The following is a 27,316-nucleotide window of genomic DNA, read 5'->3' as shown; positions in this document are numbered from 1 at the left end:
TGGAATATTATTGGCAATACAAGGCAATGAAGTACTGACACATTGTACAGATGGATCAACTTGGATTGAAACATGGGTTGAAAACATGAGGCTGAATGAAGGAAGCCAGTCACAAAGTACGACATATTGTAGGAGCCCCTTTATATGAAATGTCCAGAATAGGCAAATCCACTGAGAAGAAGTACACTGACGGTTGCCTAGTGCTGAGGTGGTTGGGGAAGAAGTGAAGAGTGAATGCTAATGGGTTCAGGGTTTCTTTGAGGGGCGAAGAAAATGTTTTAAAATTGATCGTGGTGATGGATGCATGAGGATGGTATGCACAATGCTGTGGATATGCTAAAAACCAGTGTAGCACACTTTAAGTGGGTGGGTATCTCAATAAAGATGTTATTAAAAAAAGAAACAAATGAAAATGTGCATGAATGCTGTTGCTGGTATTCACAGCAATCTGCCAGTAAACAAGGAGAGGAAAAGATGTATGAATACTGGAAAAGAAGAAACAGATTATTACAGAAAATATTCCTATCAGAGTGTCCAAGAGACCTCACTGAGAAAATTAGTAGAGGCAGTAAAAGAGTTTGGTAAAGAAGAAATTATAAAACACACAAATAAAAATTCGGCCGTAGGCTCTTCTCCTTACTGATAGAGTTCTTATGAGTACATAAGAAATGATGATCATCTAGTAGGAAAATAAACCAGCGACATGAAGGCCATTTACAAGAGACGCAGTGGTGAATAACGATATGAAAGGAACATATCCGTAATGAAGGAAATACTTTTTAAAACTATGAGTTAATAGGTTAAGAGCCTCCTGTTGAATGAGCATTTTTTTTTAAGATTTTATTTATTTATTTGAGAGAGAGAATGAGATAGAGAGAGCATGAGAGGGGGGAGGGTCAGAGGGAGAAGCAGACTCCCCGCTGAGCAGGGAGCCCGATGCGGGACTCGATCCCGGGACTCCAGGATCATGACCTGAGCCGAAGGCAGTCACCCAACCAACTGAGCCACCCAGGTGCCCGAATGAGCATCTTTTAGGTAGACATTCACAGGGCCTCAGGAATAATACAACCATCTCAGACTAAGTTGTATGAATAAAAACATATTTTAAATACCACATTTTTTATTTACCTCATCAGATCCCTGAAAATTGGGCAGAAGTGGGATGGGACCGTCCAGTGCTCTTCTCAGAAGGCTGCTTTGATTCTAGGGCTCAGAGAAGACAAAGGCAACATAATGTCTTGAGTGCTGTTTGACCTTGGTGTCCTGAGGGGCACTCATTAGGTCTGCTCTCCTCCAAGGTTTTCCCTAGAGCAGGGGGGATGCCCTGAGCTCTCCAAATACATCAGGGCCACAACTTCCATATTAGACTGAAGATTAGAGCAAATGTGGTTCACTAGTCCCTGAAGCTTCCTCGGGGAAGCGAGCAGCCCTCTTGGCTTGAGAGGTGAGGGTCGAGCCAGCGTCTGTCTGTAGATGGTTGATCCTCAGTGAGAGCAGTGCCAAGCCCACCATCATTATAGGAGTGTTCCTCTGGTCACTGTGGTGGCCCTGCCTTGTTAGAGTCATAGTTCCCTCAGTTTCCACTTGCCCTGAAGAGATGATCTTAGAATGTCCATTATATTTTATATTGGACTGATCCCAATCCACATATCCTTGAAACTGCTCTGCCTATAAGAGAGGTATGCTTGATGAAAATTGTTTCCAGAGATCTCTCTTAACCATTCCAAGGTCAGTGGTGAAAATTCCACTTATTAGAGAGATTTTATTATAAATGAATGTGAGCATTTTAATTTGGTAGGTGTTCCTTGTAAACACGCAGAACATTTCTCTGATACTTTTTGCTCTCATATATTTCCTGCTAGTTTATGTGGAAGCAAACTGCCTTAAGGCTGTTTCTACTACCGAGAAATACATAGATATATTATTGTCCTTTTATTAGGCATAATTCATACATGGTTATTGTAAAAACTCAGAACTATGATGCATACACTTCCTGCCTTCCATTAGAATTATATAATTACAGTGAAATAAAAATGCTGACTTATTTAAAATACAAAGAGGGCATTCTTAAAGAATATGGTCTATAAAATTTTGTGGTACATTTAAAATGATATTTTAAGTAATTGGTGAATTTTTATCTTTTGATCTACAGAGTCACATACTGAGATCTAATTAAGAGGATGAGTTTTAGGTTTTCTTATTGGGAGAATCCTCAAAATTATATATATTTTGGATTAAATATAAGATTACCTACTTACTGTTTATTTTTATGAATAGTCTTTTGCTTTATGATAACTCTGTCAAACTGATTTCTCTAGGTCGAAAATGTCCGCTTGGTAGATCGAATATCTTCTAAAAAAGCGGCCCTAGGTACTTTGTATTTGACGGCAACTCATGTCATATTTGTGGAAAACGCACCTGACACAAGAAAAGAAACATGGGTATGCATTCCTTATTTTTGGCTTTATACATTTTCTGTTGTTTTGAGTAACAAGTTTTGACCCTGTGGTTGGGCTTTTGATATTTGGGTGTCCAGAGGACTGTTTCTGGAGGGTCAGCTTCACGTTCTTTTGCACAGAGTCAAATCCCCTGGATCTACTTATTCATTTTAAACACTAATTATTTAAACATCATCAAAGACAGGCCTAGAAATAGAGATGTAAATGCTTCATGGTACAGCTGTCAAGCAGAGATTCGAGATCATCAGTGCCCGGTATAGCACTTAGCTAGGGCCTTATTTGCAATACATTGTATTTGTAGGATCCAATAATGCAGACCGTTTAGTTATTATGTTGTCTTCACTTTTCTGATAATTTGAAAACGGAGGAAAGCAAAGCTAGGGAAGAGTCCGAATGTCAGATATTTCTGCTACTTAGTAATGAGACCATTGGATACATCTTATGTTATATAGCCACCCAACTCCCGACACTCTGACTAGAACCAGAATCCCTGAATTGTAGATTTTTCCCTTTTCTGTATTCTGTGGACATTGTTACATTTTCAGCAGAAGGTGGCAGGCATTATTGGGTGGAGAGAAATAGTGACAGATGGTGACTACACTTGGGAGCATAGCATAATGTATAGAGTTGATGAGTCAGTATATTGTACACCTGAAACTGATGTAACAGTGTGTGTCAACAATATCTACATAACAAAAGATAACAAATGTTCCCATTGACTGAGCAGAAACCTACCCCCCGCCACACACTGAAGCACCAGAGAGATGCACTTCAGCCTGATTTTCTTTAACATAAATCTCTTCTCCAGCCTGCCTGACTACCAGCAGCTTAGAAAACAACAGTCTCAAGTTGCTATTGAACTTGAGCATCCCATGTGGAATTAAGGAGCATGGTGGCACCTCCCTGCGGAGCCATCTCTAACTTTTGTTGATTGCGAGGTTTATTTTACTAACTTCTCATGACCTTATTTAATCTTAGCTATTAAGTGCGTTCACCATTTGACTACCAAAATGTTCCCTTACCTGGACTTGTACAAAATTGTATGCTGAATAGTTGGCTCTAAATAATTAGCGTGGCTATCAGAAGACTTGGTAATGAAAAATAAAATGACAAACTTAGATGGCTCTTTCCCGGAACATTGGTTCTTGTCTGAGTGCAGGTGTTGACTAGCTAAAGGCCGGGGGGGCGGGGGGGGGGCAGTGTTTCTTGTCCGTGTTCCTTCGGAGATCTGGGTTGTGCTTGTCTCATTTATCAGTTATCAGTGCTTAGCTTCTCCGCATGACTTTTGGTTGTAGATTCTTCACAGTCAGATTTCCACCATTGAAAAACAGGCAACAACTGCTACCGGGAGCCCTCTGCTTATTCGCTGCAAGAACTTCCAGCTGTTACAGCTCATCATCCCGCAGGAACGAGACTGCCATGATGTGTACATCTCTCTGATACGCCTTGCGAGGCCAGGTAGGGCAGAGGAACTCAGCATTGTGTACGTCGCACCCTGAGGTTCACAAATCGTGTTCAAGAAATATGCATAGCTTAAGAATTATGGTGTTTTAGGAATTATATGTTTTCCCAAGTCCTCCAATGAGGCCAAGAATTCTGAATGATTCATTGCCTTTTAGGGGCTCTCCCTAAGTTGTTCACTATACGAACCTCTTTCATTATTCTTAGTATTCACTTTGTCTTGGGTGGGGGGGGAGGGTTTATAGCTGTTCCTTTTGGAGTGAACTCGTATTAAAATCATGCCCTTCCCATACAATGATTATTGAAGCCTAAGATAAAACTGACAAATTGTTTTGTGTGGAAAACATTAATATCAAACAGCTTAAGGGTACTTCCCCCTCTTGGGGCTTTTAAGGTTTGGTTTTTTATTGCTTTGTGATGGTGATAGAGGTTTCCCAAGGTTGGTATAACCAGACGTTTGTTAGCATCAGTTGTATTCACAGTGTGGATCTGTTGGTTCTCCTAAACAAAACCTTCTTAAGTGTCGTGGGAAGAATGTTTAGTTGATTTGAAAAATAGATGCTGTCAGTTTCTCTTCTGTTCTATCCCTCGGCTTGGGGTCTTCCAATTTATGGCTTCCTGGGCACTTCTAGAGAAGCGTTTCTTGTCTCTCTGTGTGGCTTGTATGGGTTGCGGTGTCCTTTTGCTTAAAAGAAATAGACATCTGAGTTTCTGGGGAGAATTCAGTAAAAATAAATCTTTTATATAAGAGTAATCTCCATGGTAGTGTTATACCAAAATTGCTGACAAGGGAGATGGAATATATCTTTATAGTTACTGTGCTAAATGCTTTTTGATTCAGGACAAGAAGTTTGGTTGTAACGTCTGCAAGGGGCTTGGCTGGGTCCTCCATTTCATATGGTGTGACCGTATCATCTGCAGATAGCGAAGAACTCAAGTTATTTCTTGAAAATGATGCTAGGGAGCTGTCAAAACCTGATAGTTTTGACTTGACTTTGCTCCCCTTTCAAAGCAGTTGGTGGAGGATTTTTCATCTCCGTGTGTTGCACAGAAATGCAAAGTTAGCCAGAAAAGCAGTTGAACTTTTTAGAGGGTGCACTATAATTGGAACAGAAGTTCTGGGAAGATGTGTGTTAGGTTGCGTGCAACAGCGAATGCGAGGAGAACTGTGTATCAGCAATTTCTGTATCACTGATTAATGGCTGGGCTGTGTAATAAATGTGCTCTGACCGGACTAATAGGATTTAGGAATAGCCCAGAGAACTGGGAAAGAGCTGAGTGGCTGGAAGGGCAGATCACAGTGAACGTGAGGGCTGTGGCTGGTGCGGACAGTCATTGCAAGGGTCCCCATGGAGGAAAATCTCTGTGTTCCTCACTTTTTTTAAAACTCCCACTTTTTCTTAAAGGTGACGTTTGGGAGGTAGGTATTAGACATAGCCAGAGAGCCAAAAAGGAAATCATAGTAATGAATTGAATTAAATTTATTACCTTAGAAGATTTTTAGAAAGCCACCAGCATTTTGAAACCCTGGAATTAGAAATGTCAGTTTACATAAAACACAGTACTTTAATAAGTGTGGGAAGATGAAATGGAACCCAGACAGTTTCACAGTTTAATGTTAGAGGCAATGCTAAAATTAGGATCCGTTACAGCCTACAACCTTGGAAGCAGGCTTTTGAATCTGGGTGGAGGTAGAGAAAGGTGGAGGGGGTCCCAGCTGGGAATAGGGGTGGCTTATCAGAGCCATCTGAAGATCTTTTACAAAATATACCTCCCCCCTCCTCTGGGTCTATCAGAGTGTGTGTGTGTGTGTGTGTGTGTGTGTGTTAGCACGATACAGCTCTCTGTGGTTGCTCTGGTTTGTCACCAACACGAATCACCTATTTTCAGTACCTTTAGAGATATAGCTAAGTTTCAAGGTCCTGTAGAGGACAGATTTTCTTATTTTATTATGTACAAAAGAAGAAATGCTTGGGAGTCCATTTAAGTCAAGTCCTATGAAGGAGATTTTCAGAACTCTTGAGATTCTCTCTTCACTGAATTAGGATTTCTAGGATAAGGGTACATCAAACTACTAAAACATTTAGCGAGATTTTATTGGTTGGTCTTTGGTGTGAATTCAGATTGGTAAGAATGAAAAATTAAAGTAGCCAAAGTCAGTAAGCTCTTTAATTCTTAATAAAGAATAATTTAGGTTAAAGTAAAACTTTGGCCCCAATGAGAAATAGATCCAGTGTACTAATAAGGATATACATTTTTCTGATGAAAAGACCCCTATTTCTCAGAGAGCTTCCATTTTTCCCATGTGCATTCTCCTCCCTCTGATTTGGCTTCTGCTGTTTATTTTTCTATCAATTATCTTTCCCTCTGTAGTGTTCCTGGACCCTTCAACATTTAAACCATCTTTGTTTATTTTCCCATTTTTTCTAAATGATAGTTTTTTTTTTTTCAGTTCTTCTTAGTCCCCAGTTCTTCTGCACACATATTATGATTTTACAAATCTTGTGATTGACATCATCTCATTTGCTCAATTTCACTTTTTGGGGGGGCGGGGCTTAATTTCACTTTTGATACCCTTGTCTGTCATGGCTGCTTATGTAGTGTCTGCAGTGGTAATTTGCTTTTTATTGACGATACTGATCTCTGAGTCCAGAAGTCCTTTTCCACAGCCCTGGTGTTTCATTCAAACACTTACTTGTTGAAAATAGACAGCAGACGTCTCCTTATTTTTATTCTAAATCTGCAAAGTCCAGTAATAACCAGGCTGTCTTCTTAACCTTGTTTCACTGGTTTTTCAGCTCTGCTATTTTAGATTGCCTGAATTAAGCAGAAGGTTGGGAGCAGCTGAGCTTTCAATTGTTACTTTTGGTTCTAATAAACTCCACATATGTGTGTCCGCCTGATGACTGCCGGTCACTTTTCCCTTCCTAGACCCACCTCCTCATTCTGCGAATGCCCATTTGTGTTTGTTCTTTCCTTTGGAGTTTTAAAAAATTTGCACAAGGGAAACAATCAGTAAAATAACTGTATTATTCAGGTTTTACATTGGTCATTGCAAGTTTTTCTTCTTAAAGTATTTTTTTTTATTATACTATTGTTACCTTTTGTTTCTCCCAATTAGTCTATCACGGTAATTCCTACCCTATTTTTTTTTTCCAAAATATTCTGTTTACATAACCAGTTAGCCTGATACCTGGGAAACAAACCAGGTTGTTTTTCTTTTTTCTCCAATTGCTTTGTCTTGCCCACAGCTGCCTTATCTGGTGGAGTGAACACCCTTTCCTTTTTTACAGGAGAGAAGGGGTGGGGGTGTAGAGACGGGGCCATTTGGAGGCTGGGTGGTTCCAAGTTGAAAATTGCCACGTGATGGCATAAATACCCCCCCCAGGGAGTAGGAAGTGGGATTGCCCGAGAGCCAAGGCTTTGATGAGAGCAGTAGGTATGGACCCCGTCGCAGTGCCGAGGGCTTCCCTGTGTTAAGGAGTCCAGCTGAACAGTAGTGCTTAAGGAATGCCAAGTCAGTCAACACATGCATCTCTTAGGCCATCTCCTGAGTCCCGAAACGCTGATTTGGCTTTCCTAGAAACGTACCCAAAATGCTATCCATTCTTCTTCTTCTTTTTTTTTTTTTTTTTTTAAATGCTATCCATTCTTAATTTAAGGCAGTATTTTAGAAATTGTTCTTTTTCTTTCTGGATAGAAAAACCTTCAAGTCTGCCTTTGCTTGGCAGTTGTAAGATTTAAATAGGTAAATAAAGTAAATACTAGAATGATTTCTGCATAACTTTTTCTGAAAAACCTTTTTTTTTTTTTTTTTTTAGATTGGAGGTGCACATTCAGCTTACTCCCACAGTGCAAAGGCATGTGGGGTATTTGCTTCTTATGGAAAGAGCTCTGGAGGAGAGCCCTTTGGTGCACCTCCTGTTGAACCCTGCTCTCACTAATAGCAAAAGACATTTGAGGTTGGGTGTGATGGCTCAGACTCCGTGGGGTGAGAAGCCAGTGGAGTATTTAACCTGTCTGTTTTAAGAGATGAGGGTGAGGAATCAGGGATCTGATCTTTCTGAAGGAGACGTGTTCTCCATTCAGATTCTGTAAAGACTAGAGATTTCTTTAGCCCTACTTTTGGTGTGGTTTTTAACTCACCTCCTTGTGATTACTAAGAATTCTGCTACGTATTTTGCAGGTGATGGAGGTGAGAGGAACAGAACATTGTGAATGGGAAATATTCAGTGAAATTTACATCTGTGTTAATGGTACTTTTTAATTTCTCAGAGTAGGCAGTCATCCACTGAAGGCTTCCCCTGGGCTGGCCTTTGGGTAAGAAGCTTGCCTATGTTAATAAGACTGAGTATTGGCTGACAAAAATGTGGGTTTCTTTGCCCTTGTGTAGAATTTTACTTAAATTGGGCTAGAGCTATGGTTGATCACCCTTTTGCTTAAAAATAACTAAAAGAAAACATTTCACAGTTTTAGTGGCAACCAATCCTAATGCCTCCCAGTTCAAGAATGATCTTCTTAATATCTGCTATAAACTGTTCTTGCTTTAATTTCTGTTCTGTGTGCTTGCCTCCTCCCAATGACAGCAGGCGTAAGCCCATACAAAGAAAACTATCCATAGTTCTAGAATGGTTTTCTCCTTCTACCTTTAAACCTAGTTGTAACTACTCGACAAAGGGAACTTAACGTCCATTATTAACCCCGTGTTCATAAGCTCTTCTTTCACTGAGGGACTGAGGCTTTCTCAAGAGATTCTTTTGGCCTCTTAACCAAATTGCATTTGCGGTTAACATTATGGTAGCAGAGGTCTGAGTCATGAAATGGTACTGAGGGATGGAAAAGATGTGTCAGTGTCCAGCCGATGGTTCCCAGAACAGGATCTCAATTTCGTAGTCTTCCTGCTCCAGTAGCTAAGATTACAAGAGACAGTTCCTACTGAGAGCGTCGACTTCATGTTTGTGTGTACAGATATCTGTGGGCGTGCGCTTTCTTATTGGTTGAAATTGTCAGTGTCTCAAAGCTTGAAGTTTAGAAATATATCAGGAGAAACTGAAATAGAACATAGTTTATCTAACTGATAAACTTACTTTTGCTTCTTTCCTACAAGAAAGAGTGCATGTCTAATGAAAAAATCTGGTCCTTAAAATATGATCCTTATCTTTCTTCCTCCTTGTAGATGAGTTACTTCCATGGTAATCACAACAAGCCTGAAACTGAGGTTAGCTCTCAGGCTGCCTGTGTGTTTCTGTGGCCTTTTGCTGACGGTGAGATCCTTTCTTGGGCCTCCAGACACATGTGGAAGAGCCATTAAATTAACTACATCTGAATGTCATCAACAGATTAAGGAATAAATGGGGGGACCTAAGAAAATTGAGGAGAAAGAAACCTATTGGAGAAAAAGAAGATGATTCAGGGGATGGAACAAGGAAGGAGAAGACACAAAAGTGGTCCGTCTGGGGAGAAGGATCTGCCTTAGAGGGGCAATGCGTGTGATTAGGAGCATGCACTCTATAGCCAGATTGCCTAATTTAAATCCAGAGTCTCCACTTACTAGCCCTGTGGCCCTGGCGATATTCCTTGACCTACCTTTGCCTCAGATTTCTCATCTGTAAAATCAGGCCCATCATGGGTTAATACATTTACTAAGAACAGAATCTGGAATGAAATACGTGTTCAGTGATAATCAGCCATGATTCATCTTTACCGGAGGTGCTTGGATCTGCACTATCCAACATGGCTGCATGTGGCTTGTGGGCACTTGAAATGTAGGTAGAATGAGTGAGGATATGCTGTCAAGTGTGAAATACACGTGGAATTTCAGAGACATTATGAAATAAGATACATAAAATATTAAAAAGTTTTATACAGGGCGCCTGGGTGGCTCAGTCGGTTAAGCATCCTACTCTTGATATCAGCTCAGGTCTTGATCTCAGGGACATGAGTTCAAGCACACTGGGCATGGAGCCTACTTCAAAAAAAAAAAAAAAAAAGAAAGAAAGAAAGAAAGAAAGAAAAAGAAAAAAGAAAGAAGTGGAAAGAAAATCACGTTAAATTGGAAATAATTTTTAAAAAAAAGGCACTAGGGGCGCCTGGGTGGCTCAGTCGGTTAAGCGACTGCCTTCGGCTCAGGTCGTGATCCTGGAGTCCCGGGATCGAGTCCCACGTCAGGCTCCCTGCTCAGGAGGGAGTCTGCTTCTCCCTCTGACCCTCCTCCCTCTCGTGCTCTCTGTCTCTCATTCTCTCTCGCAAATAAATAAATAAAATCTTAAAAAAAAAAAGTTTTATACACATGTTGAAATGATAATATTTGGATATATTGGCTTTCTAAGAAAATATATCTGTAAAATTAATTTCATTGTCTCTTTTTAGTTTCTTAATATGGCTGCAAGGACATTTTAAGTGACACATGTGGCTTGCTTATATTCTTGTTGGACAGCCCTGGCCTAACTGCTTCCTTCAACATAACAAGATCAGGGCAGGAAAATCAAATCCTCACTCTAAATGGGGAAGGCTGTTGGCCCTGGCCTCACAAGCAGAAAGGGTGGTACATAAAGACGTAGACATCCTGGCAGAATTGAAAGCAGACTTTCATCAGACAGCCCCGAGTTTGCCCCTCATGACCACGGTGACTTACACTATCAATTGCTTTTTTTATGAATCCTATGAATTTTGTGTGAGCAGTGCAATTATGACATTGATGTGTCTGCTGTAAGTTCAGATGTTTTCAGGGCAAACATCTGTATACATTTCACAGATGTTATTTCTTTTTTTCATATGGTGAGTATCAACATGGGGCAGCGGCCTGGGCCTCCATCCACCTCCGAGAGGCCATCCCAAATCCAAGCTCGATATACATAAACAGATTGAGTTCTTGATGTCTAAGGATACATACATTCTTAATTAATTTTTAAAGTTCCCTTTCTTACGTGTTCTGGAGAATATGTTTGGCTTCAAAAGCAACTTAAAAAAAAAGCGCAAAATGGAGAAGGCCTTGTTTCTGAAGGGAAAGGAGCTCTTGCAAAATTGAGTTCGCTTGTTGCAAGGTCTCCATGTCATTGCTGGGAGGAGGTGGGTGAACCTGCCCCCAGAGACGGGGTGCTCCTTGCAGTGTCCCGAGGGGCAAGAAGCTGCTTTGGCTTCTTGATGTAATCCAGCCCAGATAGAATGCTTTTGAGGAGATTTGGTTCTGGATTTGACTTGGTTTGATTTGGCTTTATTCTCCTTTATCTTGCAGTGAAATATGAAGAGTTATACTGCTTTTCATTCAACCCCAAGCTGGATAAAGAAGAAAGAGAACGGGGCTGGATGCTGATCGATCTCGGTGAAGAGTACAAGCGAATGGGCCTCCCTAATGATTATTGGCAGCTCAGCGATGTGAATAGAGACTACAGAGTGAGTGCGGAGGCATTACTTAATCCAAGGGAACTCATGATTCACATAGCTTAGCATGACCTCTGTTTAATCTCCTTTAGTTTTTACAGCTCTTTGTAGATACAGATATGTGGATTTGCAAGTCTCCCCTGGTTACTGTGAGCTGCATTTCCTACCTGCATCTAGAATCAAAGAGTTTGGCCAAGGGAACCTTAGAGAACCGCCCCCCCCGACACCTTCCCCTAATGGTTAAGGAGATGGAAACCCAGAGAAGCCCAGTGGCGGGCGTCATGGCCAGGCAGTGGGTGGGAGAGCCGGCCAGGGCCAAGTTCTCCCATCAGCTCTTTTTATAGTGCAGCGAGTGATTAGTGGGGAAGTCACAAGGACTCTGATGGCAGTCTGGCACCAGCTCCTCTCTGTACTCACTGAACTCTTGATTGGTACACAAGGTCACCAAGAGGCTTCCCTAGAGAAATGTGGAGAAATGTGTCTACGCTTACAGAAAGGCCTATGGAGAGGAAGGGAAGCAGGAGGGGCAGAATCAATCTCATATTGTCCCTAATGATGGGCTTACAAATCAATGTTGGTTTCCCTATTAATTTTTAAAATATTTTAGGTAATAAAAGCAATGCAAGAATGTTGCAGAGAATTTATAAAAGCAAGAAAAAAGAAAAAATACCCACCATCTCAGTGCCCTAATGTTCGTCTATTAGGTTTTAAAATTTTCCTTCAGTTTCTTTTCTCATCTGCATAGTTTTAATAGCTCTTTTCTTATATAAGCAATGCATTTAATGATTCGAAATTGGAAAGTACAGAGGAAAGGGAACTGTTCCAGTATATATAACAAATATGGAATCATATTACACATGCCTTGTGTTTGCTTTTCTTCACCCATCATACTGTTTTTTCCTAATAAATATATTTTATATCATTTAAAAATGTTCTATAAAATCACATAGTATGGCTATATCCTGTTCTTTCTACCTAATCTCCAATTTTTAGACATGCAGATTATTATTATTTTTTATGATTTTAAATAAACATAGTGAGAACATCCTCATACCTATACTTCTGCCCATGTTCAAATTCTTTTTAAAGACAAATTCCTAAAGGTGAAATTTCTGTGTCAAAAAGTTTACATAAATTTTTGTACATGTTGTCAAAAAGAACTGCAGAAAAGTTGGACCAATTTATATAAATTCTCAGCAGCCGTGTATGAGAATGCCTGATTCTTTGTTCCCTCACTGAGAAAGATGTCAGTTCTTAAAAAGTTTTTTTAACAACTTGATAGTGGGACAAGTGATGTCTCATTTTAATTTAATCTACATGCTTTGATTTCTTGATTTGTAGATTTGTATATGCTGATTGACCATTTATATCTTATCTCCTGTTTATTGACCATTTCTGGTTACATTTTTAAAATTTTTTATTATTGACGTATAGTTGGCATACAATGTTATATTAGTTTCAGGTGCACAACATAGTAATTCAGCTAGTCTATACGTTATGTAATGCCCACCACGGTAAGTATAATCACCACACAATGTTATTACAATATTATTAACTCTATTCCCGTGCTGTACTCTTCATCCCTGTGACTTATTTGTTTTATCACTGGAAGCTTGTACCTCTAACTCCCCTTCACCTCTTTCTCCCACCCTTCTACCTCTCTCCGCTGGCAACCAGTTTGCTCTCTGTGTTTATGAGTCTATTTCTGTTTTTTGTTTGTTTCTTTGATTTCACATAAGTGAAATCACATAAGTGAAATCATATGGTATTTGTCTTTCTCTATATGACATTTTACTTAGCATAATGCCCTCTTAAGTCCATTTATGTCAGAAATGTCAAGATCTCATTCTTTTTTATGGTTGAGTGATATTCCTGTGTGTGTGTGTGTGTGTGTAATATATATATATATATATATATACCACATTTTCTTTATTCATTTATCTATCAATGGACACAAGTTACTTCCAGATCTTGGCTATTGTAAATAGTGCTGCAATGAACAGAAGGATGCATATATCTTTTCAAATTAGTGCTTTTGTTCTCTTTGGGTAAATACTCAGTAGTAGAATTGCTGGATCATATGGTAGTTCTATTTTGAATTTTTTGAGGGACCTTCATACTGTTTTCCACAGTGGCTACGCCAATATACATTCCCACCAACAGTGCCAAGGGAGTTCCCTTTTTTCCACATCTTGCCAACACTCCTTACTTCTTGTCTTCTTAATACTAACCATACTGACTGGTGTGAGGGGATACCTCATTGTGGTTTTGGTCTTCATTTTCCTGGTGATGAGTTATGTTGAGCATGTTCTCATGTGTCTGCTTGCCATTTGTTGGTCTTCTTTAGAAAAACAGCTTTTCATGTCCTCTGCCCGTTTTTCCCTGGGATTATTTCAATTTTTTGGTGTTGAGTTGTGTAAATTCTTTATATATTAAACCCTTATCAGATATATTACTTGCAAATATCTAAATATCTTCTCCCATTCAGTTTGCTTTGTTGATAGTTTCCCTTGTGCAAAAACTTTTTATTTTGGTGTAGTCCCAATAGTTTGTTATATAAATATAGTAATAATTAACTATATATATAAAAAGCATGTAATATTTATACAAATGCATCTATTTGCTAGCTAAAGGAATAAAAATAGTACAGTCCTGGTACAAAAATAGACACATAGATCAATGCTATTAAACCTCCTAATGTTCCCTCCAGATCACCTTCTGCTCCAATGTCACTGACTGCCATTTGGTGTTGTCCTTCTCTATTTATAATGTTCCTACATATGTAAGTGGTAAAAATGTATTATTTTGTGTTTTTTTAATATTTTCTATACATGGTGTTATGATGAATGTAGCTTACTGAAACTTGATATTTCACTTAACATTGTATTTATGAGATTCGTTTCATTTTTTTTTTTTTAAAGATTTTATTTATTTATTTGACAGAGAGACACAGCAAGAGCAGGAACACAAGCAGGGGGAGTGGGAGAGGGAGAAGCAGGCTCCCCGCAGAGCAGGGAGTCCGATGCGGAACTCGATCCCAGGACCCTGGGATCATGACCTGAGCTGAAGGCAGTTGCTTAACCAACTGAGCCACCCAGGCGCCCGATTCGTTTCATTTTTAGCACACACATCTATAATAGTTACCATGTGCCAGACACTGTTCTAAAAACCTGACAAATGTTAGCAGTCCCATGTGATAGCCATTGTTATCATCCTTGCTTTACAAATGGAGAAACTCAGGCATAAACCGATTAAATAACTGTCTAAGCCATCGAGAAGTGAAGAGACTGTTGAGACCTACAGCTCTCATTCCTTCATTCTTCACTGTGGTATTATACTGCATTTTACAGATAGACCACAGTTTAAAAAAAATTATTCTTATCCTTTTCTCCCTCTCCCTCTCTTTTTGTTTTATCATCACAAAGCTGTTAACTGGCTTACACATGACTCATAGTATATTGGGAGTTTCCATCTAGGAGTAGAATTTCTGAGTTACAGTGTATGTGGATTTTAGCCTTACCAGGTATTGCCAGGTTCTTTTCCAAAGTGTATGCATGGACTTATAGACTTAATAGCAAGATATACAAGTTCTCCCTACTCCACAGACTCACTGACAGTTGGTACTGCCTTTGTTTGGTGATAGACCTACTCATTGACCCAGCAATCTTACTTTTGGGAATTTATTCTAAAGAGTCAACATCATACACACACACAGTATGTGTAAGGTGACTTATTGAAGCATTGTTTGTAACAGCATATATTAGAAGAAACCCAAATTTCTTAATAGAGGATGAGTTAAATAAGTTTTGCTCTCTCCATATAATTAAATTAATGTGTAACCATTAAAAAATATGGAAGATTTCTGTCTACTGATAAGGAAATTTGTTATTTGCTATTTGTTATTTTTTATCCTTTTTTCTATAAGGTTGTCTTTTTTTATTGATTTGTAGAAGTTCTTTACATATTCTAGCTAATAGTGTGTTACCATGTAAAGCTGTTGCAAATCTCTCTTCTTCGGAGACGTTTAAATATTGCCCCTGGAGAATCTTTGGATCCTCAGAAGTTTTGAGTTGTTAGTGTTTCCTGTTTTGTTCCATGTTTTAGCATATTGTTTTTTTTTTTTTTTTGATCCTGGCCTACTTATGAACTCTGTCCCAATTTTACACTATATAATTTCCATAGTTACATTTGTACCAATTATGGTTAGTATGGTTTTATAATAAGACTTGATATTGTATAGGTCAGTTCCTTCCACATCATTCTTCTGATATCTTGAATTTATAGATTATTTGGGGTAGAATGGACATGTTCATGAATTTTCTTCATAATTACACTTAAATCTAACAACCATAATTCTACTCTGTGAGTAGACATTTGGGGCTTCTTTGTTTCACTTATTATGAAGTATGTGGCAATGAATTTTTAGCCTTGAAATGAAAGGGAGGAAAATCCAAGTTTACAAAAGAAAATTGGATACATTTTTAAATTTTTAAAAAATATAACACGCCCTTGAGTCAGGAAGAAAATGAATCTAAGCTACATCTTGTAGAATAATATTTTCTTGGAAACACAGGTTCTTCCTATTTTCGATGAGATTTCCTTCTCGAATTAGCGCCACAAACATGACTCATATTTAGTCACTTAAGTCCTACATGTAGAGACTACAAAACATGAGTTACTCAGCATTTCTTTTCCAAAGTAACACACAGCAAACCAAAACTAACAACCAACAAACTGTGTTGAAATAGAAGAGGTGAAAACTTAGGGGATTTTCTGATTTTACTAATACCATTGAAATGGGGAGAAAGGATTATGTACCCTTATTTATTACCAACTTAGACCTATAATAAAAGTTGATTTTCTCAAAAACTTTCTAATAGTCCATTGAGAAAGTTATGATGTCATCCATTACTTTTGCTTTTCATCTCGTGGTTGAGAAAATGTTTACTTTTTCCTCCCTTCTTTTACAAGAGTTATTTTTTCTTCTTTTTTTAGAGAAGGGGGGGAAGGGAGATGGAGAGGGAGAGAGAGAATTTTAAGCAGGCTCCACGCCCAGCGAGGAGCCCAACATGGGGCTTGATCTCACGACCCTCAGATCATGACCTGAGCCAAAATCAAGAGTCAGATGCTCAACCGACTGAGCCACCCAGGTGCCCCTATTTCTTTCTAATTAGAACAAAACAGGTTCAGAGGCTGTGCTGCTTTTTTCTGTTTGTGTGGTCTTGGGAGGCTAATCATCATCATCATCATCATCATCATCATCATCATTTCTATCATTATTACTCTTAGTCCTACTTATAAGACTTGTCTATGGTAGTCCAATTCTCAAAGCGAAGATTCCCTTCTGTACATAACTCCTGAAATTGTCTTTCTTAAATAAAATAATTGTCATTCATTACTAGGTTAAAATTTTAACCTGTTTCTCTTGGAATAAAATTTAAAGTATAATCTAAACCAGTAACTGAAATCTTGTTTCAGTTTTCTACAGCTGTGTTTTATATATTATGTATTACTTTATTTTATTTATATATAAATCATTTTATGTGGCTCATACCCTCCTTCTCCCCTCATAGTATATCATAAATTCCTTGAAATAAATTTTAGATCCTAAATGCTTAAGAAGAAAGTTGTCTGTGTAGATCTGTCTCAGTCTCTGACAACTAACTCTCCAACGTGCTCAGTTGAGTGGTCCTCAATAAATACAGAGGTCTAATTAAGATGCCTTGGATGGCATCTCAGATGGATACTACCCTACAGTGGTAAATGCATTTACTGCAAGAGTATAATCAGGTCAACAGAGATCACCTTTACTGGGAATGTAAAGTCCTTGAAGCCAATAACTCTTTTGTTATTCATTACTTCCCTAGCACCTAACATAATGCCTGGCACATGTGAAGTATTCGGTAGAAACTTGTTGATAGACAACAGTACTGTACTGTAATCAGCAAACTTGCCAAGAGTCTAGAACTTAATGATTCTGACCACTGAAAAGAAAGGAGAATTATGTAATGTGATAGGGGTGCTGATTATCACTACAGTGACAATCCTAGCACAGTATATAAATGTATCAAATTAACATGTGTACAACAGTATATGTCAAATATATTTAAAAAAACACTTGTTGAATGAGTGGAAGAATTATCAGAAGAGATTTTTCTTGGCGAGGCCAAACCAAGATATGCAGGCATTCCAGGCAGGCTAATTTATTTAGTGAAGGACAAGGAAAATAATTTCCTCATTAATAAAAAAAAAAAGTACGCAGAAATGATTTTAACTTACTCCACTTTCATTGGCTCAGGCAGTCAGTGTAAAGAAGGAAAATTCAGAGGAAAAGCCTTTTGTACTTTTCTGAACTCTCGTTCTCTCTTATGTGATTTTCCAAACCAGGCAAAATTTGGGGAAGCTGCGTTGATTAGTTTCAGAATTTGGTGGCATAAATTGCACTGTGCTGTGCATTATTCATTGTCAGAATTTTGACTCTAACCAAGTGGGCTTGTTGTAAAAATGACAGTGGTCAGTGCTATGCAGGACCTTTTTTTAAAAGATTTTTATTTATTTATTTGGGAGAGCACGAGTGAGGGAGAGAGAGAGAGAGCGCGCACGTGCGCCTGAGTAGAGGGAGGGGCAGAGGGAGAGGGAGAAGCAGGCTCCCTGCAGGGCTCCATCCTGGACCCTGGGGGATCATGACCTGAGCCAAATGCAGACGCTTAACCGACTGAGCCACCCAGGAGCCCTTAGGGCTGTTTTCTCCATGAAAGTGCTGTCAGATTTCATGAAAGCAGGATGAATTCCCTATTTTCCAGCTTGGTTAAGAAGTTGTATCTTGAAACCTGAGCTTCCCTGACACCATGAATCTGACTTTTTTTCCAAAGTTGTTTTAGCTTCTCCTAGAGCTTCCCACACAAATGCTTATCAGAATGCCCATATTTCAGTTCTGAGCCTTGAACTCTTTTCACCTAGACCCAGTGCTAGTGCTCTGGGAAAAACAGGAGTCCCTGTGACTGGCATCTGTCGTGTCCCTACATGGGGGGCTATGACCCCTGTGTGAGCCTGACTACTGTTGACTAGGTTGAGGTGTTGAGCTCTTGGGCCTTGCTCATGCCAACCTAAAAGGTCCACGTTTTCCTACACTGTGGAGGGGGAGAGCCCTGGTATTCTCAGAGGGTGGGAAAGCCTTTCCTGCTCTCTTTGGGAAGAAGGAGGACCCAGGGTGGATGGCAGTCAGGTCCCTAAGTAGGGTGGGGCCAAGAGTCTTAAGGAGAGTGAGATCCAAGGGTTTACCTTTCTCTTGGTCCCATAGCAGTTACGGTGCACATAAAGGTTACAGGCATGAGACAAGCTGAGCTTCCTTCGGCCTTGGGAAGCTATAAGGGGACCCGGCAGGAGCTTCCCAGTTCCTAATTCACCTCTCTTACTCAGAAAGGCTGTACGTAATAGGCAGGTTGAGAAATCTCACCTAGTGTTTGTTTTATTTCATCATAAATAACTTTGCAGTTCCTTAGTGTTGTTATAATAAAGAAAGTAGGTGATTCCCACCTTTCTGAAACCCTCCCAATTTCCTTTTTAAAACTGTTATTTTAGGAAAATGTTGTAAGCCTGGTGCAATGACTACATGCCTCTTGAACCTCAGACAAGCAGATGTGGTCTGTGTTGTAATGTTCTAGCTGGCTGACCGAAGAGAGGTTCGGGCACCAGATTTGCATGGGCAAGAAGATGTAGTGTCTTGTGGTAGTCATTCTGGTCAAAGCTCTTGGGGTCCAACTAGGTTGGGCCATCTGTTCTCGGTACAAGATTTTCCTCCAGAGTATCGGTGTTCCTGGAATGGGATTTCCACTAGAGTGTCAGTGCCAGAGACTGGAAATCTTTGAAGTCTGCTAATCTTCCCTAAAATGTCTTTGGCTCATTGCTGAAATTACACGTTGAGCCTGACAACATCACTTTTGTGGCCCTTTTATCTCCTGCTTGATGTTGTTCACCAGTCTGGTAACCAAGACAACCGATGGAGGCGCGGGGGGCGGGGGGAGGGCCGGCATCCTCACAGGACAATTGTCATGAGCTGTGGTGCAGAGGCTGGGCTCTTACTTGGGGTGGGTTTTCATTCCTTCCAGTTCTATCTTTCCAGAGGGGTAGGTGAGAGCAGGGTTGGACAGAGTTCGTGCGGCTGACAGATTTCCCTGTTGCTACTCCTCCTGGAGGACTCCTCTTGAAATGGCCAGGAAGATGCTTGACTTCTGGGAAAGAAACGGCTCTTTGGCAAAACCCAGGAATTGCTATCTGAGCAATCTTCACATTGCAAAGAGATTGATGGGCTGATGTCAAAATGAAATACATGCTGAGCAACAAGTTGGTGATTACCATTGCCACCCCTCACATTTCTGTCAGACCCAGTGGTTTATAAAGTGCTTTGTCATGGGTGTTATCTGATTTGACCCTTCTGTCAACCCCGTGGGATATTATTTCTGTGTTTTATCAGTTTTAGAGGTCAGCGTAGTTTGACTCTCTGAAGGTCATGAAGTTGGCAAATCAGAGCCACGTTCTAAACTGATTCCTTACTAAATCACAAGATCATTCCAAGGCTCTAGAGTTTCCACTGTGGGAATCACCACTAGCAATGCACAGAAAGAGTAAAATCATTTCTTACCATTGGTGAAATCACACAGAAGAAACAAAAATAAAGCTGTTATGTTGTGTGGTACCAAGTCAGATCTAGAAACTTGTCTGAGCTGGAAGCCCAGGGAGGAAGCTTTTTGAAGGAGGCGGAGTTGGGTTGTCCCCTGAAGAATGGAGGAGACTTGAGAGATTTGGGAAGATGGAGGGGGAGAAGTATCCAGCGAGGGCATGGGCTTTGTCATGGGCACACTGCTGGTGCTTGCCACCCACTGGTGGGCTATCTTTCACTCAAAACAGGCGGCTCATTTTTTTCAGCTACCAGGATGTCGAACTATAATCTCTCCCTTTCTGATGAAAGAAATGCTCACCTGTCACTGTCTTGCCCCTCGAAGTGCCCTCAGAAGGGACAGTGCACCAGGACAGACTGCTAAAGAGTGTTTGCTTCCCTTTGCTCTGATGTCATGGAATCAACAGCTCTTCATTTCTTTGAAGTGGCTGTTGCTTTCTTCAAAATAGCCTCCTCCGTAACTTGGTTAAGAAAACTTAAGCAGCAATGTCCACAATAGCCAAACTGTGGAAAGAGCCGAGATGCCCTTCAACAGACGAACGGATAAAGATGTGGTCCATATATACAATGGAATATTACTCAGCCATCAGAAAGGATGAATACCCAACTTTTGCATCAACGTGGATGGGACTGGAGGAGATTATGCTAAGTGAAATAAGTCAAACAGAGAAAGTCAATTATCATGTGGTTTCACTTATTTGTGGAACATAAGGAATAGCATGGAAGACATTAGGAGAAGGAAGGGAAAAATGAAGGGGGGAAATCAGAGGGGGCGACGAACCATGAGAGACTATGGACTCCGAGAAACAAACTGAGGGTTTCAGAGGAGTGGGGGGTGGGTGGATGGGTTAGCCCGGTGATGGGCATGGAGCACTGGGTGTTATATGCAAACAATGAATCATGGAACACTACATCAAAAACTAATGGTGTACTGTATGGTGACTAACATAACATAATAAAAAAAAATTGTAAAGAAAAAAAAGAAAAATGGGGGTGCCTGGGTGGCTCAGTTGGTTGAGTGTCTGCCTTCGGCTTGGGTCATGATCTCAGGGTCCTGGGATCGAGCCCCACGTCAGGCTCCCTGCTGGGTGGGGAGTCTGCTTCTCCCTCTGCCTCCCCTCCCCCCATGGCTTGTGCGCGCTCTCTCTCTCTCTCGCTCATTCTCTCAAATAAGTAAAAAAAAAATCTAAAAAAAAAAACCAAAAAAACAAAAAACTTAAATGTACAACTTATAAGTAAGTCTGGTGAATGGAATATATTGCGGCAGTTCACAAAGCATTACGAGATGGCCTCAAAGTCCCCATGTGTTTCCCGTGACAGGTTTGTGATTCTTACCCTACTGAACTGTATGTTCCCAAATCGGCCACGGCACACATCATTGTGGGGAGTTCCAAATTCCGGAGCAGACGGCGATTTCCTGCCCTTTCTTACTACTATAAAGATAACCACGTAAGTCTCAAGGCATGCTTTTGTTTTATGCTTTGCTTTTCTTGTTTTATCATAAACAGGCATTTTTCTAGCGGCCTTCTGCTCTGTGTGTGTGTGTGTGTGTGTGTGTTTGAATTCTTAAAGGTATGTGGGTATTGCTGTGTACTATTACATAACACAACTCTGCTTAAACTCTTACCTCAGGTAGAAGCTGACCTTTCATGTTTATTTGATAATAAAGTAATGGGATACTGTCAGAAAATACCTAAACCTAATCATCCAAACGAATGCCTGTCCTTTTCTAAGTGGTCACTTTGGGAAGCTCTGTGCTCCTTCAAACAGCGCTAGAGATCCTTTGAAATGCCTGCTTTAGTAAAGCTTCCAGAATCCATGGCACCTTCTTTTCTTTAATGGCACACTCTTCTGAGCATCCTCAGTATAAGAAATCTTTGTTTACGGAGAGCAGGTTTTATTTTTTAAATATTACTTATAAGGGGCACCTGGGTGGCACAGTTGGTGAAGCATCTGATTCTTGATCTCAGCTCAGGTCTTGATCTCAGTGTCATGAGTTCAAGCTCCGTGTTGGGTTCCACGCTGGGTGTGGAACCTACTTAAAAAAGAATTATTTATAAAAGCTAGGATTAGATTTGTCTGCAACTAACAGGGCCTCTAAGTAACAGTGCCTTAAACAGGATAGAACTTTATTTTCTCTCACGTAAAACTCCAAAAGTGGGCAGTCCAGGCCCAGAGTCTCGGTTGTCCATTACTCAGCCCTCAGAGACCTGAGCTCCTGCACCTTTCTGCTCTGCCTTCCTTTGTCTTTGATCCTCATTGAGTGGTATAGGAGATGACTTTAGTACCAGCCACCATTTCCACAGAGCAGCAGGGGGTGGGGGGATAACAGGCCCTCACAGCTTTCTGAGGAAACCTAAAACTGCCACGCGACACTTCTGCTCACATCCTGTTGGTCAGAACTGTGCAGGGCAGGTGAGAAAATACACTCTCCTGGGTAATTGTGTAAATAACTAAAAATTGTGGTTCCATTTCTGGGAAGGGCAAGAAAACAAATTTGGGGAGCCAAGAATGGTCTTTGCCACCCACTTCAGAAGTTATTTGACTTCAGTGGGGTGAAAAGTTGGGTTTTCAAGCTAGATGATATAGTTTTGGATTCAAAGGCAAATTCACAGCCATAAACAATTGCAACAGATGTGTGTGTGACTGCTCACACATGTACCTATGGGCGAGGGAGGGTCAGGTCTGTGTCCGATTCTAAGAGGAGGTTTCCAGAAATACCTTGAGCAATGCCATCTGCACCCAAGTAAGCTTATAACCTTCTGTGCTGCCTGCTTTGGAGGCAAATATTCATAGAGCAGTGCAAGTTCCATTAATTGAAAGGATATAAACTGTCTTACTTTTAGTTACATTCACTGGGGTCTAAAAAAGGCAAGTATATTATTAATGTTCTGTATTACTTGACTCCAACTATATTTCAGCCTACATAGAACTGGAGAAGTGGTAAAAGAAAGATGTGAATTTCTTTAAAAAAAAAAAAAAGATGGAGGGAATAGGGAATTTCATGACATTGTATTTGAAATTAGGATGCCGGTAACATTGACACTTTTTGTAACATCCATTGATAAAGAAGTAAGAGAGGGAGGATCCTTTCTTTTATTGTTGTTTAAGAGGTGAAGGTGGGTTAGGTATTTAAAAAGTGAGCGTAGTGTCTACCCTACTTCTTTTCCTTCTGTTTTGATGTTCTTGAGAAAAGAGACTTTTTTCTTGGTCATTTGTAATTATTGCGAAGGGCAAGTGTGCGATGTCTCAGAACAGGATAGAAGTCTTAACAGTTAGACCCCAGAAGCTCTTCACCTACTGGCCTCAGCTTTTCATAGTTATATTCCTCCTCTTGGAAGATCTTGACTTGATCTCCAGGCTTGAAAATGAGCCATGCAGCCCTCATTTATAGTTGAAAATAACTGATTTCCTGTAGTTAGAACTTTCAGGAAGATAATGCTTCATGTTTTAGCTCTTCTTACAAAGTACAAAATAGAGATGTGCTTCTGAGCATTGCTCGATGAACTGGTTACCCCAGGGAAACAGTTCATGTGCCCGGACATGCATACCCACTCTCCCAACCCCAGGAACTAAATTCCGTCCTGCATGGAGCGGAATGATCCATTTTGTGTTTTATAACAACATTTAGGTTTCAATATCAAGTTTCATGATGTAAATGCTTCTGATGCATCCAGGGATTTTTATAAAGGGAAATACTGTCAAAGGTGGATTTCTGTGGTTAAATGGATGATGTGTGAGATAACAAAGCAGCAGTTCATGCTGTCATTGCTCTGGAAAACGCATACATAAACCAGGCAGTCTTCCATAAAAAATAAACAGGGGGAAAAAAAAAAGGAAACAGGTGGATTATGTAAATTTGCTGATCTATCTTTCTTCCCTTTTTGTGATTTTAGACATTTTAGACTTAAGAATATGTATTCCTCAGCCAATAAAACTTACTGCTTGTGAATAAAAATATCATATCTTTTAGTTAAACTATTGTTCCTCCCATATCCTTGTGTTACTTAAGGGCCCCTTTGGCTGGTGAGGTGGCTTGGCTAATGTGCGGTAGTGGGATCGGGAGTTAGATTATGACGGGAAATGCACATCGTTGCATGAGCTAGAAGTCCTGGGGGAGAATCCTTTGATATAAATGTCCCTGCTGAGGGGGCATCATCCCTTTCATATCAGCTTTTGTGATACGTGGTGTTGTAATCACTTCCTAGTCATTTGTTGGTGAGAAGAGGATCCCTGCCCTAGGATTCCAGGGAAGGCTGCCCACATGACACCCGACACTGGGCAGAAGCGGTTCTCAGCGGTTTCTGAGTTGTGTGTACTCACTTCCCAGGGGAGGAGGACACTGCCTGCCATGCAGGGCACCCGGGGGTGGCGCTCAGGAATAGAGTGAACCAGCAGGGACTGTGGGAGGCAGGCTTTGTAGTGAGGGGTACGGTGACCTCAGGTTCCTACGGGGGCATGTGATTGGCTTGTTGAATTCCATGGGCTGGCAGGGTACTGAAAGCCGCTACTCAGAGATGAGCAGGTGCAGGAGCTGAATCAGGTCTGGAGGGAGGGTTAGCCGGGGGGCTTTATCCATAGGAGCAAGGGGTGAAGGGGCACTTGTTGTTGGTCATTTGAGGTCCTCCCAATTTTACCGATGTCAAGGGAGAGCCCAGAATAAAAAGTTTAGGCCTTGAACTGCCCAGGGGTTATATAGAGCCATCCATACTCCCTTTGGATATCAAACTACTAACAGCTTTGTAGATAACAGTTAGAGATGTATAAATTAGAAATGCCGCTTACATTCGGAAGCCTGTGCATGTTATTTACCAGCCCTTATAATTGCCGTATACTTTGTTCTTTCTTACTAAAGGTTTCAGTTATGTTTTTTTTAATTTTTTTATTGACATATAATGTATTATTTGTTTCAGGGGTACAGGTCTGTGATTCATCAGCCTTACACAATTCACAGCGCTCACCATAGCACATACCCTCCCCAATGTCCATCACCCAGCCACCCCATTCCCTCCCACCCCCCTCCACTCCTGCAACCCTCAGTTTGTTTCCTGAGATTAAGAGTCTCTTATGGTTTGTCTCCCTCTCTGGTTTCATCTTGTTTCATTTTTAAGAAAGCAGTTTTACTTAAATGGTTAATAGCGTGATCTCCCAAATTCACAGTACAAATCTCTGGGAAACCAAACTCTGTAAGATTTCCAAAGAAGTGATTTCCCTTAAGAAAAATACAGACATTTTCTCTTCCTTTTATAACTAATGTTTATTAAATCTCACTATGTGTTAGGTACAGTTCTAGGAAAATTATAAACCTCATCATACTCTGTAGTTTTGATATTATTATCCTCATATTGTAGATGAGAAAACCAAAGTTCAAAGACAATAGGTCAGTTACCCAAGATCATATACCGAGTGAAAGCAAACTGTGGATTGAAAGCCAGACCTTCTTGGATGCCGCATCTTAATTCTCTCATGTCTCCTGACTTATTTCTGTACCTCGGTGCTATATTATTTTGGTTGAGAACTCAGGATCAGAAAATGTTATGCCTGGATGGAATTTCTGGCTTCCCTAATTATTAGCTGTGTAACATTGAGCAAGTTACTTCACCTCTCTGTTGCCTCGGTTGCCTCATTTGTAAAATGAAGCAAATCATAGATGGTAATTGAGAAGATTAAATAAAAATAACACAAAGTTCCAAAAGACAACCAACAAAATGGGAAAAGATATTTGCAAATGACATATCAGATAAAGGGCTAGTATCCAAAATCTATAAAGAACTTATCAAACTCAACACCCAAAGAGCAAAGAATCCAATCAAGAAATGGGCAGAAGACATGAACAGACATTTTTCCAAAGAAGACATCCAAATGGCCAACAGATACATGAAAAAGTGCTCAACATCGCTTGGCATCAGGGAAATCCAAATCAAAACCTCAATGAGATACCACCTCACACCAGTCAGGATGGCTAAAATTAACAAGTCAGGAAACAACAGATGTTGGCGGAGATGTGGAGAAAGGGGAACCCTCCTACACTGTTGGTGGGAATGCAAGCTGGTGCAGCCACTCTGGAAAACAGTATGGAGGTTCCTCAAAAAGTTGAAAATAGAGCTACCCTATGACCCAGCAATTGCACTACTGGGTATTTACCCCAAAGATACAAATGGGATCTGAAGGGGTACGTGCACCCCGATGTTTATAGCAGCAATATCCACAATAGCCAAACTATGGAAAGAGCCAAGATGTCCATCAACAGATGAATGGATAAAGAAGGTGTGGTGTAGATACACACACACACACACACGCACACAGTAGAATATCATGCAGCCATCAAAAAAATGAAATCTTGCCATTTGCAACAACGTGGATGGAACTGGAGGGTATTATGCTGAGCAAAATAAGTCAATCAGAGAAAGACATGTATCATATGACCTCACTGATATGAGGAATTCTTAATCTCAGGAAACAAACTGAGGGTTGCTGGAGTGGTGGGGGGTGGGAGGGGTGGGGTGGCTGGGTGATAGACATTGGGGAGGGTATGTGCTATGGTGAGCGCTGTGAATTGTGTAAGACTGATGAAACACAGAGCTGTGTCTCTGAAACAAATAATACATTATATGTTAAAGAAAAAAAAAGATAGTAGGAAGGGAAAAATGAAGGGGGATATCAGAGGGGGAGACGAACCATGAGAAACTATGGACTCTGAGAAACAAACTGAGGGTTCTAGAGGGGAGGGGGTGGGGGAATGGGTTAGCCTGGCCATGGGTATTAAGGAGGGCACGTATTGAATGGAGCACTGGGTGTTAAATGCAAACAATGAATCATGGAACATTACATCAAAAAAATAAGGAAGAAAAAAAATAACAAAGTTTTTATAATAGTGCTCGCCACATAATAAGCATTCAAAAAATGTTGGGTATTTTAATTCCTAGTAGTGTTGTAGATGAGATGCTCCCATGACAGTTTACCATTGAAGAGTTTTCCCTCTGCGCTCAGGTGACCGACATCAGTTAGAAAGGCTGCCAGGCAAGGGTAATATTCTCTCAACAGCAGGACGGTCTGGGGTATGTTCAAGGTGAGCAGACGCACCCAAGGCTACTTATGCTCCATACAAAATTGGTAACTATATGTTAGCCCCAAGGCAATGAAGAAGTCCCTGTGGAGTATGTCTATAGGTTATTAAGAAAATATAACTATGAAATATTAAAACATAGTTGGTTTAATCTATCTGGTTTAGTTTATTGACCACATTGCCTAGTGTAACTATTCTGACTTAACCCCTCACTTAAAACTGGCTGCCCGCATCCTGCAGGTAATTGCTGATGGTCCTTGTCACTCCCTGGCT

General features: G+C 40.4%; 1 protein-coding gene across 1 annotated transcript in view; it reads left to right on the top strand.

Moving 5' to 3' along the window:
• Positions 1–418: 418 nt before the first annotated feature.
• MTMR7 (myotubularin related protein 7) overlaps positions 419–27,316 on the top strand; it is a 67,203-nt gene continuing 40,305 nt past the window's right edge. The window contains exons 1-5 of the mRNA XM_035003833.1: positions 419–568; positions 2,319–2,441; positions 3,755–3,917; positions 11,155–11,312; positions 21,298–21,426. Of these exons, the coding sequence (XP_034859724.1) occupies positions 419–568; positions 2,319–2,441; positions 3,755–3,917; positions 11,155–11,312; positions 21,298–21,426 (723 nt within the window). The remainder of the gene's footprint in view (positions 569–2,318; positions 2,442–3,754; positions 3,918–11,154; positions 11,313–21,297; positions 21,427–27,316) is intronic.

The sequence above is a fragment of the Mirounga leonina genome, unplaced genomic scaffold (assembly GCF_011800145.1).
Source record: "Mirounga leonina isolate KUSES-001 unplaced genomic scaffold, KU_Mleo_1.0 Mir_128, whole genome shotgun sequence".
Lineage (NCBI taxonomy): Eukaryota > Metazoa > Chordata > Mammalia > Carnivora > Phocidae > Mirounga > Mirounga leonina.
This window is presented reverse-complemented; position numbering and strand designations above follow the sequence as displayed.